Below are 15,555 nucleotides of genomic sequence, written 5' to 3'. Positions count from 1 at the left end.
CAATCATATTAATTCCACTCTGCCTTGGATGTGTCCCTAGCATAATATTATTGTTGGCTGGTGATGATGCAGATATTGCTTGAGACATCAGGATCAGATGTGAGCACTGGACAAAGAGGATAAGAGCTGGTGCCTGCTTGCAAGGAGCCAAAGGGACCTCTTGCTTCCTACCTGCCAATCACTTCCCTTTGCTCAAGACTTTGGATCTGAAACATCAGAAACATCTAACTCATTGTCTGAACAGCACATCAACTGCCCCCCCCCCCCCCCCCCCTCTGCTATTACCACTGTTACTTCACACCTGTCTCTACAAAGGTAAGCATGCCATGTTTTGGTCATAAATTTTCTGTTCCTTAAAGCAAAGAGAGTAGGCTGCCAATCCTAGGAAATGAGGTGAACACTTTCAGACTACTGTTCTGATCAAATCAAGGTTCATGGACCTAAAAAACCCACTGATCTACATATGATACTTAATAGTTGACACTCTCGAGTAATTGAGCCACATGGGCTCCTCCTCTATTTTATGCATAGCAAGAACTGTTTGCAGAGACTTGCAGCAATTACTGCACACATGCAGGAAGCAACAAAGAATATATCCCGTTTCTACTGTACCACATGCCTCCCCAGGGGGACCAGAATTAAATCACATGACAAGAACACAAATGCCCCATCTCATGCATCTCATCTCCTCAACATTTTGGCTGCACTGGACGACTTCTTCAAATCTATTGATGTGCTGCCTGCATTTGCAGCAAGTCACATTCCATTGCAGAGGATGCTTGCATGGGCTTGTCATCAGATATGTAGATGATCAAGAAAAAGGTTTTTTGCAAGGCTGCAATGCTGGATGCTCTGCCCATGAGTCGTTGATGCTCTGAAGGACCAGTGATTTCTTTTCATCCTAAACACTGAAGGCTGCACCAGTAAGCATGTCTGTACTTGTTTACATCGATGTTACTGAGTAGATTACTACGCTGGCTGGATGTTTAGTGATAATGACGTCCGCTGCTATCTCTTGGGACAGTCCATCTTTTTAGCAACCTATGTACGGACGGAAAGGCAGCAATCTTGTTGCTTCATGTAGCAGTATTCATTCCATTTAGGGTGTGTTTTTAGAAGTACACGGTACCACCCAATGAATCCATAAATTTATATGGGATTTATGTTTGTTTTCCACTATAACTAAGAATCGGTCCGGAGCTTTGATTATTATATATTCATAAAAAAAAACAAGACAAACATTTGTTCCATTAAGGATTTAAACGGTTAAACCCTTGTGGATAGCGAGATTAAACATAATACAATGAAGCAACACGTCGAAAAGGTAATTAATCTCCATAAAAATCTAGTACTGGTAGTAGTAAAAGTTTTCTTACGGAAATCTTACGTGACATTTACATTCTTGGGGTACATGTAGATTTCTTGTAACCGCTATCTTGTTAAATCAAACAGTGGAGAGAGACTTTTCTGTAATAATAATCTTGTAAAATCAAACAGTGAAGAGAGAGACTTGTCAGTAATTAATAATCGTGTAAATCAAACAGTGGATAGACTTGTCTGTAATAATTTCGTAAGAAAATTTCAGTACGCATACTAAATTACCCAATGCCTTCTCGAGAAGAAGTGGTGGATGATAGTTCTTGTTTGGTGTAGAGTGTAGACCACGTCCTTTTGACAAGTGCAGCTAAACTAAAGCCAGAGATGTTACCCTCACGCACTCACCATCAAAGAAAACACACTATGGGATCTTAATTTGTGCCTAAAAGCATGAACACTCACACACACACATCTATCATAAACGATCTTGGAATTACGGCGTCAGAAAACATCAACGGTTGTCACACCAAACGCAGATATATTCCATCGATCGCGCGTGCACTACATTTGTGTGTGTGTGGTGCAGGACCAGAAAACCAAAGTCTTCCCTTTTCGCTCATCGTGTCCGGTTTCTTTCTTTCTGAAATTAACGTACTTTGACGGGGACAATCGCGTCATCTTTTCGCTTCTGTTTATGATTTGTAGCAAAATTTAAATTTAAAGTTAATTTTAGGATCTTTTAATCATATTTTATTTTTCAGTCTTGATTTTTAGAAGAGATTTGCTCCAGTCCAACAAAAAGTATCTTGAGATATTTGTACCTCATGTTACCAAATCGTTTCTAATAGTTGGATCTAACGATGTCTATCCTGCTTAGCTAGATCCAATAATAAAAAACGATTTAGTACCGTGAGATACCGGGTGGTATCTTGAGATATATTTTTTTATTAGACCGAAGCAAATCTCTTTTTATATAGATAAAAACATGTATATAAAAATTTTATTTATAAATTATTGTATTATTTTGCAAATAGATCATTCGACGATCAGAGCCAATGACTTGCGAGTTGCGAACGGTACCACTCAAAGTAACTGGCAAAGGAAGCAATACCGATTGGTTCTTTGACGTCGTTGCATGCGATAGTCAAGACTTCAAGCGACATGTGTTTTGAAGGTTAGTGCCTGTTTGGTTTTGCTGTCGCGAGCGGTAAACAGAAAAACCCAGGTATACATTTCGTCGATAACACCGTAAAATTTCAATGGAAAAAACTGACCAACACAAATCGAGGAAAGGTCCACAAATGTTTTAGAGCCCAGACAAAAGTCAGTAAACAGCGGGTACAGAAGTAGACTATAAGCTAGTTATAAATATATTTTAAGGAGATAAATAGAGAAAAGAGATGAGCAGCGGGCTACAGATTTATATCTAACTATAACATGGACTCCAAGACACATGCGTATATGGCAGGTAGGACCGAGTATTAATTGTATATATGTTTATAGGTAAATATTATATAAATTGGCTATTAAGTTGATTATAGATGGGTTAGAGGCAGCAATTGGCTATTCTATTGAACTTGCTCTAACTGCCATTGGTAGTGATAGATAGCATTCCGCAGTCATCTAGCATTTCCAATAGTTTATCTAAATTTAATTATCCATAACGCTATTTAGATATGATCATCTAAAATAAATTATCTTTTTATATTAATTATATATCACACCAATAGAACATCCATATTACATCTTATATATATATATATATATATATATACACTTTATTAATATTTTGCAATCACATTCTTTCATATTGGCATTGCTCTCTTCTCTTAAGATTGATTGAAGATATAGAATGAAAAGAGAACATCCAAATATAAAGAATTTCTTTTTAACATGAATAATGATCTATTTATTAAGGATGATATGGATTATCTGCTAGAGCAACATTTTTCCCATATACTCTATTTTTAACATGGAGAATGAATTGGAGTATTTGATGAGAATGTTCTTACATCCTTATTTTTTTCGATTATGTTTATGCATATAAGTCAAAATTTAAATTTTTATCAGAGTTACTTTGGAATTTTTTATCGTAGTTTATTTTATAGCATTTATTTTTTATTACTAAAAACACATATATAGAGGTTTTATTCCCAAATTATTTTTTGTTTAGAAATATGTTGTTTGTTTTTTTATGAAAAAATCATATGGTCGCACCTTAATGCGCAGAGATAAGCCTTGGCGGCTAGCATGATACTCAGTTTCTGTGTCTATCTTGGTTCAAAACAGTTGAAAGTGCTAAATATTTTTATGGATGTTATGTAACAAAACATAGATGCACATCAAACACCACATATATCAAGTGTCGTCATAAAAAGTGTATCAATAAAATTGTTGAAGGCCTATGTTTTTCTTTTTGAAAAGTTACTAAATTGTCATTCATACCACTGTCTTGCCCTTTGGCCTTTGACAAGTGATTTCTCTCAAATAACAGCTAATCTTTTCTCTTCAACTTATGATTATAGGCCAAAATTTAAATTTAGAGTTGATTTTTGAATTTTTTTTCATCGTAGTTTATTTTTAAGCCGATGTTTTTATATCACTGTGAACATGTATATAAAAGTTTTATTCGTAAATATAATGTTTGCCTTTTTCCATAAAGAAACAAACGATCACCCCTAAATCATAATAAGCGGCTAAATAAGGCTAATATGTCGATTAGATGAGCATCTAGAGTGGACTTTTAGGTAGAGAATAACTTAGATATACCACATTAGATCAGATAATGGCAGACGATTATGGCAGTAGTGCGGTGGCAGTGACATTGCCAACAAAGTCGCTAGAGCGAGAATAAACCAATAGATGAGGAGACGATTCATAGGCAGAGATATAACCGTCATGTTCTTTTTATGTTACAGAAGACAATTTTTAGATAAAGAAGTGACACATGGACATTGACTATCGAGACTAAGAAAATATTGGTATAAATTATACATATATTTTGGACGCAAACATACATCTAGCATATTTACTTTATTATAAAAAGCATTGATATAGATGAAATAATAGATAAGTATCATAATGAGTTATATGAATTTGTTACAGTGATTTTATCCATCAAAGTATTAAACGTAGACATAATAAGGAACCATTTTTTTAATAAAATAGATTTATCTCATTCTTATATACATATGACCGCGTTTTTTTAAGAGAAAAGACCACGGCCCTGCTTTTACTAAAACAAACCGAGAAACAAGCATTCAGCTTACAATCAAGTCTCAAAGATTAGAAGCTACCAAAGCACCACCCGCACAAAAGCTGACCCGGCAATCTTATTGTAAGTAGAGCGTGGCGCCGTGGCGTGCTCGTCGTCGGTCTCGTGACCCGGCGGATCTCGGTTAATTCACACCGTGCTCTCCCCCCGACCGACGACGTACTCCGAATTCATCCCGTACGTCACGCGCACACGATCGAACGCCCGACGAGACCGAGCGACGAGCAGAGGAAAGAGGAGAACCAGCGCGACGCCAGCGACGACCGGACGCACGGACGCCGCCGCACGCGCAGCACATGCGAGATATGTGCGTGCACCGATGCGCCCGCGGCCGCGAGGGAGGGGGAGGCAGGGAGGCATGCCGGGTCCGCCACCCGCGCCCCGCCCCCCGGACACGACCACCAACCCGGGGCGCGTGTCCCGCGAGCGCCCGGCCCCTGCCCCTGCCCGCCCCCCCCCCCCCCCCCCACACACACACACACACACACACCGTGACACCGGCCGCGTCGGGCGCGCGGATCGCTCCCGATTTTTGGCGGTGTCGCCGCGCGCGGGCTTGCGTGCGGTGCGGCGCGGCGCGCCCCCACCCACCACACTACTGGAGTAGTAGTAGCTACGGGCGCGTCGTCTCGTCCCGTCCCGTCGGATCGGGCCGCGTCGCGTCGCGTCCGCTGATCAGCTGCTGGGGCCGGGCGGGGGCAGTCTTCTCGTTACGCCATCCATCGTCTGCCTGATCTGACCGGAAAGGCTGCCCCTGCCCTGCCCTGCCGGCCGGTCCGTGATCGACTTGATCCTCTCTCTCTCTCTCTGATTGCCCGTGGTTTTTTATTTTCATTTTACCCGTCACGGCAGAGCGTGTCATCACCTACCTGCCTGCCTCATCGATCATCAGCTCATCCCAACCGCAGCCACAAGACGAGACCACTACTCCACGAGGCCGGCATACGTAACATCCACCATCTTCTTTACCACCGAAATATATTGCTCACCTCGTTTTTTACCACACCGTATTTTACCAGCGGATGACAGGGTTGGTTTAGTTCAAAAGATGTATATAAGTATTATTTATTTTGTTAGGATTAGATTTATTACTAGATACTATAGTTTAATTGTAAATCACATTTTTTTACATATTTATACATTTTTTTAAAAAAAAAGAGAATTGATTAAACATGTATAAAAAATTAACGACATCATTTATTAAAATATCGACTGACTGAGTGCTCCTGCTACTTTCCACGAAAAAGAAATTAAATCCACGAAAAAGAAATTAAAACACGAACACGCTCTTCTCTATATGGCCTGCATGATAAAAATCGCTAATGCTGCTGCTACTACTACATAATTAATCCAGGGAAAAGCTGAAACCTGTCATTTGTAAGTAGTACATGGTTTGTGTTCTGGTCTGCAAATGAAACCGAACACTCTTAACTAGTGCTAAAATAAGAGGAGCAGGCTTGACTGTTTGTCAACCCAACAAACCACACCGACCACACGCTAAAAAAGGAGAGGAGCACAAGGCTGGAATACCGTGTACAGGCAAATATATCAAATATCTCTCTGTGTCTGTTTTCCTGTGCGTGTTTTTCAAATACTAGTAGAACTCTCTTTTGCTGTGAAGTGCTGGGCGTCTCCAACAAAAATAATCACACACCTGTACATACATTGATCGATACATGCTACACCAGAATCCATGCAAAGGAGAAGAGAACAAATGGAAGCAACCGAGCAGTGGATGTGGGGCTACTCTACTCTACTGTCACTGTTCCTTCTTCTCTTCTGAGAGAGTTCTGACCCATCAAATCCCTAAAAGTTGTGCTCTGATCCTACTAGTACTAGTCTGTTAGCAAGGGCATTTTCGGAATCCAGCACTGCCACTGACAGAGCCTTCTGTTAGTTGTCTCTTGGCCTTTTTTCTGTCACTATGCACACACAACGGACAGGGGCTTTCCTGTCATTTTACCTAGCTCAAGCTACTAGTGTTGCTGATCGAACGGCTGGGATTGGCGCGGCCGGAAGATCAACGGCGCGCCGTACTGCGGGTAGAGCAGCATCAGCACGGTGGGCGCGTGCACGTAGTTGGGGGAGAGCGCGAGGTCGAAGCGCTGGAGGAGGATGGCCATGGCGAGCTTGGCCTCCAGGAGGGCGAGGTTCTGGCCGATGCACATGCGGGAGCCCAGGCCGAAGGGGATGAAGGCGAGCGGGTGCCTCGCCGCGCGCGCGGCGCCGCCGGCGAACCGAGCCGGGTTGAACTGCGCGGCGTCGGGGCCCCACAGCCTGGCGTCGTGGTGGATCGCCATGATCGGGACGAGCAGCTCCGTGTCGCGCGGGATGGAGATGCCGCCGAGGGTGACGTCGGCCTTGGCGCGGCGGATGGTGGCCACCGCCGGCGGGTACAGCCGCAGCGTCTCGTTCAGGATAATCCCGAGCTGGAAATGGAAAGAAGATGACAGCGAGGAACCAACAAGGTGAGACTTTTGTCGGCGCGGAGTTACCGGAAATGCCCTCGATGGGGTCGTTCGGTGGGTTTGTGCGTGTACCGTTTTGAGCTTGGGGAGGTGCTCCTTGGTCGGGAGATCGCCGGCGTCGCCGCAGACGGCGAGGACCTCGCGGCGAGCGCGGTCCTGCCAGTCGGGGTGCATGGCGAGAAGCACGGTGGCCCAGGTCAGCAGGTTGGTGGTCGTCTGCTTGCCGGCGAAGAAGAAGGTCTTGCACTCCTCCACCATGTCCTCCACCGGCATCGTCTTGTTGACGCCGGCATTGATCATGAGCCCCAGCAAGTCGTTGAAGCCGCTGTCCTTGTCTTTGAGCTCGGTAGTCTCGTCTTCCTCGCCGGCGTCGCCGCTGCGTCGGCCGATGAGTCGGACCAGGCCGCGCCTGATCTCCCTGTCCAGACCCCATGAAAGCCGGTTCTTCTTGGTCGGCAGGAACCTGTTCGATTAAATTCCGGGCGGACTTTGAGCTCAAGTTTTGGCAACAATGGCGAATTGTTTGGCAGCAGGTTTGGATTTGGATTGTTCGTGGCCTACCTGTATCCAGGGACGAGCACCTTGCGGAAGGCCTCGGAGGCGAAGGCCATGAGGCGGGCCTGCATGCGGAACACGACGCGGCCGGAGTTGTAGCTGCGGCCGAAAGTAGCGCGCGTGATGGCCTCCTCGGCCACCGCCTGGAACCACTCCGCCACGTCCACCTCCACCTCGCCTCCGGCACCTGCGGCGCATGCCATCCCGCGCCACCTCTCCGCCAGCGCCGCCACCGACCTGCCGACGTGCGGGACCAACCGCTGCAAAGAGAGAACACGTAGGTTCGCCGGCCGTGTCAGTCGTCATCGCTGGCGCACCGATCGATCGATCGATCGAAAGAAACAGAGGACTCAGTTGCACTCACGTTGAGGTTCTCGGGGTAGAAGCCGGGGGAGAGGACGCGGCGGTGGTGCGCCCACTTGTCGCCGTGGAGGCTGACGAGGCCGTCGCCCTCAAGCTGCCGGACGATGGGGTGCGCCTCGTAGCGGTCGAACGCCTCGGCGTGCGTCAGGAAGATCTCCCGCACCAGCTCCGGCTCCGCCACCGTCAGCCTCGGCGTCGGCCCGAACCATATCAAGAACGTCGGCCCTGCGCCACCGCGATCGCCATTAATCCTTCCCACCCATCGACGACACCCAAAAACCACGTGGACAATCATCAATCGAGCATGATTCATCGAGATCCATACCGTAGATCTTCCTCCAGTAGTGGTAGAACGCGAGCACCCTGGGGAGCGCGTTGTGCGCGGCGGCCGGCGACATGGGCTTCGCCGTGGCCTCCGCCATGAGCGCCACCATCTCCCTCACGCACCCGACAAGAAACCGGTACGGCGGGCCGCGCACCCCCTGCCTCGCGAAGTGCGCCTCCAGCCGCCTCGGCCTCCACCACAGCGCGTCCGCCACCCTCGCCGCCACGTGAGCCACCAGGCACGCCGCCGCCACAGCCACGGCCACCCCACGCCACGTCCACCACCACCACCCCACCACCATCTCCTCCTCCCCTGTTTCTTGAAACAGAGCACACACACAAAGCAAAACCAGCTCGCCTCGCCGGCTCGCCGCTGCCTGCTGCTCCGGTGAGTGCGGGCGGTTGGGGGGGTTCGGTTTCGAAATGGGAAGGAGGGGATGGCGGGAGGAGGCGGGCCGTTATATAGCGCAGCGGCCGGCGGCGCTGGGGCCCACCTCGAGAGAGGATGATGCGTTGGCCGCTGCTTGGTAAAAATTCGGTTGCGATGGAGGGAGAGGTGGCGTCAACGAGGTTGGTGGAGGTGAGAACCGCCTGCCCTTCTTTCATCAGCTGAAGCTGGGTGATGACGTGGCATCGCCTTCGTCGCAGTTGGGAAAACGAGAGGAGGGAGGGGGTCCTGATGATACTCTTGACTGATTGATAGAAAGTAAAATATGCTCTATTTAATTTAAAATATAAGTATTTTTTTAGGTTATTTAATAATGATTAAGATTGGAAACAAAAAATTATAATATAGTTTAATGATGAGGAATGAATAAGGGTAGGGGTAGGGTTAAATGTGAAAAATTTTAAATAATAATAAACGATTAATATGACAAGTATTACTATAAATATTTATATTTTAGGTCAATATTTAATGCTAAAATACTTATATTTTGGAACCAGAATAGTACTCACTTTGTCCCCCAAGACTGGTGGTGTTATTGTTTTTCTAAAATTATGTGAAGTAAAATGGTTTATTGATGATTAAAAAAATAATTTGTGCAAAAATTTTATACACGTGCTTTTAGCAACCTAAAAGTAAAGATTAGAAAATAAACTAGAGAAAAAGGTGGAGACTTTTTTTACCCTACCTCGTATATACTAATACAAAGTTACGAGGACTATAATATACTTCATCTTTTAAATCACCTTATATTTGTCTCTCGCCTATTCAAATCCTCACGCATGTGTCTCCTACTTTACTAAACTCCAATACAATATTTGTTTGGGACAAATCACATAAACCAAAGATGAAATCTTTTTGGACCACAGTAGTAAGAATTTATTTATGATTTTTGAAATATATCTATCACCTTCGTCTCAAGTCATAAAATGTTTTTGTTTTTCTTATACTTATATGAATATTAATAACTCTGGATATATATATATATATTACATATATTGGTTTATAAATAAATCTAGAAAAAACAAATTATCCTATAACATGGAAATGGAGGGAATAGCATTCTTGCATCTAGATATATTTTGAAAAAAAAACATACAAACATACTTATACAGTAGAATAGAGACCGTAGTGCTAAAGACGGTGCTGTATTTTTATTTATGAGTAATTTTATAATTCTTAAATAAGTATCAAGAGGTACCAAAATTTTAGTGTAAAATTTGGTACCGCATGGTACCAAGGTACTAGAAGTTACCAAAATTTTAGTGGTACATAACACCATAAAATTACTCTTTATTCCTAGACACAATATATATTTTTATTACATAGAAGAGAAGAGTGTAAAACGCGCACACAAACGTACCGACTTTTTCAAGAGGACGTTGACTAATAATAAAACTCGGACCTTACTAAATTTTTATTAGAAGCACATCCATGTATTCATGAAAACTTGAACTACGGTGCTTATTATAGGTTCTTTTAAAAAGCATTACTTGACTGAGTATCTCGATTTTTTAGCTGATATGTACACGTGTCTTACATATTTAGGATGAATATAACGTTTAATTCTCTCATGCGTCTAGTGATATGATGAGTATATGTGAAAAGTACGTAAAAGAATATACATGTTATTGAAAAATATATATATATGGAAAGTGAGTGACCCACCGCCACGAAGGTTATAGCTTACTAACTGCGTACGACTGAAACACTACAACCATTGATTAGACATTGATTAGACAGAGAGAATAAAGTGAATGACACTATAGCCGCCGTTAGATGGTTGAGTTGTATGCATAGTAATTTCCAACATATAAACTGGCTTTCTTCCAAATGCAAACTTTCCTCAATGGTGCCCAACATTTTTTATTCCTAATTTTAATTAATTCATAATTGTATAAAAGAACACGGTTTTTCACAGTTTCACTGTAACCATGAGAAACACGTTCCTCTTTTAATGCCTAAATATACATATTCTATAACTTAGATAATGTTTTGGATGTTAATGTGGCAGGGTAGTTCAGACCAGACCACAAAACTTTAGTATGACCCCAGCTTGTCTCTGCCTGTTTACGCAGGTCAGAAACACGCTCTGAGCAGGTCGCCAAATTTGGGATGTCTTCCCCCTACCTACATGTCTCGATGTGGTTTTCTCAGGATGCCCAATGATTGTCTCTTCACCTGCTGATAATAATAATTTAGCTCTTTGAAACTGTGTGTTGATCGAAAACAGCCGAACGGATCGTTTATTTATTCAACATGTGGATACAGTTGTACTGTATACTCTGATTAATCATGTCAGGCATTAATAATACTTCCATATTATCAAAAAGAAAGAAAAATCTCGGGTATTGATCATCAGCTAGCACGCTGTGGACATTGAGGTTCCAAATTGAATACAAGTGATTCCAAATTTCAGACTTATCAGAACCTGGAAAATCTACACCTAAGACTCCAAATTGGTATTTATTAATATAATTATCATGTCACAAAAACATATTTAAATATTTTTATATATCAATAACAGTATTCAGCCGATGCACCGGTGATGACAAGTCTGACCAATCAATTCATAAACTGAGGGTAGGTGCATGACAGCATGAGCTCGAGTTATGGGAGCATTCACGCTAGCTGAAAATTATGATTTCACACGATAAAAAGGATTGTTTGATACTACTAAATGCAAAGAAAATCGGCGTCACAGTTAGACATACAGATAGAAGCAAATGAAAATCCAGAATCTTGACGCACTCGTATGTACAGTTATCCGGTCTTTTTAGGTTTTTATTTGTGATCATTCATCTTATTTAAAAATTTTATAAAATTATTAATTATTTTGTTATGATTTAAATTATTTATGGTTTTACATATTTGTATAAAAATTTGAATAAGACGAACAACAAACATTAATGAAAAAGTCAACCGCATTAAAAAAAGATCAAGAGCTAGGGCGTAGGTTATAAAATATTTTGACTTCTCTAGATTATATGAATACCAATAAATTTGTACATTTATTTATACATTGGTTCATAGAATAATCTATGAGAAAAGCCAAATATCTTATCACCCGTGAAAATTGAAAAAGAGAGAGTATATCTTTAGTTCATTTCCTCCTCCTTTTTTTCCTCTCATTTTCTTGCTTGTGCATTATTGCATTAAATCAGTGTTCAGCTGGTACTACTTTGCAAAGGGACCTGCACGCAGCAAGCTAGGACAGGGAGCTCTCAACAAAGAGGCCTAAATGCGACGTGCAGCCTTCGTTTAATATTAGTGCGAGTACGTCCAGCTTTCATCGATCAAAATCTACGTCAGAAATAGCTTTCAAAACTTTTTGTGGGAAAGAAGTTAGCATTGTTTTTCTGCAGAAGACAAACAGATCCTCACATCAATTAAAAAGGTCAGAGATGTCGACAAGCAATCCTTACACAAAGCGAGAGAGAGCTAGCCCACATTTTCCCACTTCACCATACCGTCTAAGTCACGCTAAGATCGAGCATTGGAAACTTTGGTTTCTTACGCCCAAAAACCGGACGAGAAAACGTAAGCATGAACAAACGGATGTTACTAGAGTACTACTTTTTTTCAGAGAACTTATCGGCCGGCCACTTGTTTGCTGCGAATTTAACGTTAGGTCTGCAGTTCGATCATGTCGAAAATCAAGCATGCTTTCGTGTTGCTTAACACATCGATGCGTATTCGATCGAATATAGATGTAGTAGTACATCTTTTGAAAAAGGACTAATTCATTGTGAAGGGGCAGCACGTAGTACAGAGAAGAATGATTCGGTTTTCAGTTTGGACAGGTAATGGCAGTTGCAGCTAGCAGGAGCTGACTAGCCATCGACGAGTCAGGCAGTAGCACATGCAGCTCTCGATTCAGCTCGATCGATCGAGCTGGCTGAGGCAACCGTCGCGTGCATGTTCCCGTTCGTTCGTTCTACCTAGCTTCGAATTCGCATCGTGCGTCGTACAGGTCTGATCGACCGACCAACTGTACGCACAAATTATCAAGCTACCTAGTTTCACCTGGACCCCGCCCCATGGCCGGAGTTTGTTCGTACACAAGCTATAATCCAGATTCAGTGATTTTGTCCCGTGACATTCTTGATAACATTTTATCATTACGCATATAGAACATGTATGTGTCTGGACCTACACGAGATCCGCATATCAGCGATAAAATATCACCGAAAATATTCCGATACAATATCACTGAATCCAAGTTCCACCGACTAGCCAGCCAGCCATGATGGTTTTTGATCGGGTCGTCGCGTCATTCGTCGTTGTCGTCAACGTCGCGCGCTAGCCAGCGCCCGCCCACCGTTTGCATGCATCGATCCGTGCACCATGCAGTTTCTTCATCGATACTCGCTCTTAAAAAAAAATCTTCGGTTTCCATGTATTTTAGAAAATTAGAAAAATAGCACATGTAAAGTACTATTTATAATTTATCATCTAATAAAAATAAAAATATCAATCGCAAAAAAATTAAATAAGATAAAAAATCAAAAATTAAATGTAAAAAGTGGAAAATTGGTTTATTTTGGGACGGAGGGAGTACGTGCTAAATTCATCGGGAGATCGATGTACACGTACGAAAGCGCCTTTTCATTTTTGTTTATTTTTATAAGTTAAAAGTTAAATTTTTAACAATAAATTTAAATTGATCTGGTTTTTTTATCATAATTTATATTTTAGTCTTGGCTTTTGCATCACAAATAAGACATATACAAAAGTTTTATTTATAAATTATTATACATTTGTAAATATATTATTTGGTTTTTTCATTTAATAACAAACAGATGACCCCCGAAAAATGCAAGCTTTTCATGTAGAGGTTTTTTTTACCTTTCTTAAAAAGTTCCTTAAGGTATCACACTTGTAAAATTATGGTACCTTGAGATATATTGTATCTTAAGACATCAAAAATTTATACTAAAATTTTAGATACTTTAAGATACTTTTCAAGGACGGTAAAAAAACCATTAAGGGCATCACTAGTCGGTAGGAGTTGTTTCTCATGTGTTTGACGGGCAGAGAATGTGGCGCGACGAGGCTGACCGCATGAACGAGCGTGTCCTCCTTGTAATATTGAGAATTGACATCACCTTTGTATGGTATGCAAAGTCTCATTGGGAAGTTTTTGATGCAGGAGTAGTATGTCTTATTGCTTTGGAACGAGAGAAATGCCCGAATATTCAAGGGAATTCCGCAAAACTTCCATCGAGATCTCTCGGTGTACATTAGAAGAATGGTGGGCATGGCGGACTGCAGGTTTTGGAGACGTCGTGATTAACACAAGAACCAGGCTAACAACTCCTATGTGTTTGGCAAGCGGTTAGTTCAATATGCGGCAAAACATCTTCTTCTTGTCATAGGATTGGGTTGTTTCCAAACAACTACAACTACAGTATATATATATTCGTCACCGACCCATCCGCCGGTTAGCAAACTATATACATATACAAATATTTTATCCATCCGTCTCTAAATATTTGACACCGTTGACTTTTTTAATATATGTTTAACCATTTATTTTATTTATTTTTTAAAAAATATGTAAAGCTATATATATATAAGTACACTTAATAATAAATAAGATGATAAAAATAATTAATAATTATGTAATTTTTAAATAAGACGAATGATCAAACGTGCATAACATTTAGAGACAGAGGTGCTCCCGTTCATACTAACTAGCGGACCCACGAACGTCCGTCCGCTAAGACTTTCCACGCACACCACGCACACGCAACCAACGAACGCTCGCTCGCAATCCCCGCGGCGAGGAGAGGCGGGGCCAGGGCGCCTGCCGCGCGCGGATTCGCGGTCGATGGGTCGTTTTCGCGGCCGAGCGAGCAAGGGGGAGACCGGACCGGAGGACAACGCGCGCGCGCGGGGAGGGGGAGGGGATCGGAGGGTGGCGGGCGCGGGCCGCGGCGGCGGGCACGGAGCACGACGCTGGGGCTCCACGCGCGGCCGCCCTCGTCGCGGGGTGTGCGGGGGAAGGGGGCGAACTGGTAGTAGTAACACAGGCAAGGCGTACTTTGCGGCGGCGTTACGTGCAGCTGCCGCTTCGCGGACTTGCATGGGCGCGTGTTGAACCGTGAACCTGGTGACCGATCGGGACAGTGAGGGTGAGATATATAGTAGGCAAAATTTGCTACAGGACATCGAAAAAACGTGTAATTAGCCGATGAACACCGTAAGATCATGAATTTACTGCAGGGCACCATAAAAATGTTGTAATTAGCTGGTAAACACTACAGCCATTATTTTATTAATTTCAGAGTCAAAAAAATTTAAAATTGATGAGATTGCTCTTGGTGACCGGGTCGTCGCCGCCCTTACCGCAGCTGGGTCACCGGCACCGCCGCCTACTCAGTCGCCATGTAGACTAGGGTGCGGCGCTAAGACCGATTGGGTCTGGTTCGACTGGACCCAGTTGGCATAACGGATTGGTCACCAAGAGTAATCTTGTCATTTTTAAAATTTTTTACTTTGAAATTAATAAAATAATGGTCGGAGTGTCTACCAACTAATTACCATATTTTTGTGGTACCTTGTAGCAAATTTGTGACCTTACGGTGTCCATCGACTAATTACACGTTTTTTCGATGTCCTGTAGCAAATTTTGCCTATATAGTAAGCTCATATATATATATATATATATATATATATATACATATATATATATATATATATATGGCCCGTGATTAGTCCGTGAAACGAAAATAATTAGATGTCATGTTGAACGTTTTATCGGATGTCGAAAGTGATTTTTGAACGCGAATGAAACAACGAGCTTA

General features: G+C 42.7%; 1 protein-coding gene across 1 annotated transcript; it reads right to left on the bottom strand.

Annotated features, from left to right (window-relative positions):
• Nucleotides 1-5,819: 5,819 nt before the first annotated feature.
• LOC102710795 (cytochrome P450 734A4) lies at nucleotides 5,820-8,710 on the bottom strand. Its single transcript, XM_006657045.3, has 5 exons — nucleotides 8,303-8,710; nucleotides 7,979-8,202; nucleotides 7,621-7,874; nucleotides 7,132-7,522; nucleotides 5,820-7,020 (listed from the first exon to the last, which is right to left on the bottom strand). Exons 1-5 carry the CDS (start codon nucleotides 8,601-8,603, stop codon nucleotides 6,568-6,570), a joined length of 1,623 nt encoding a protein of 540 aa, XP_006657108.2. The 5' UTR covers nucleotides 8,604-8,710; the 3' UTR covers nucleotides 5,820-6,567.
• Between the last annotated feature and the right edge of the window lie 6,845 nt (nucleotides 8,711-15,555).

The sequence above is a fragment of the Oryza brachyantha genome, chromosome 6, assembly GCF_000231095.2.
Source record: "Oryza brachyantha chromosome 6, ObraRS2, whole genome shotgun sequence".
In the NCBI taxonomy this organism is placed as follows: domain Eukaryota; kingdom Viridiplantae; phylum Streptophyta; class Magnoliopsida; order Poales; family Poaceae; genus Oryza; species Oryza brachyantha.
The sequence above is the reverse complement of the archived record's forward strand: the minus strand, read 5'-3'. Positions and strand labels throughout refer to the sequence as shown.

Excerpts from the sequence above, each read along its gene's own strand:
- LOC102710795 (XM_006657045.3), bottom strand. The coding sequence starts at position 8,603 with ATGGTGGTGGGGTGGTGGTGGTGGACGTGGCGTGGGGTGGCCGTGGCT. Across the intron at positions 8,203-8,302 it reads CTACTGGAGGAAGATCTACG|GGCCGACGTTCTTGATATGG; the intron begins GTATGGATCTCG and ends GCGGTGGCGCAG. Across the intron at positions 7,523-7,620 it reads GTGCTCGTCCCTGGATACAG|GTTCCTGCCGACCAAGAAGA; the intron begins GTAGGCCACGAA and ends TTAATCGAACAG.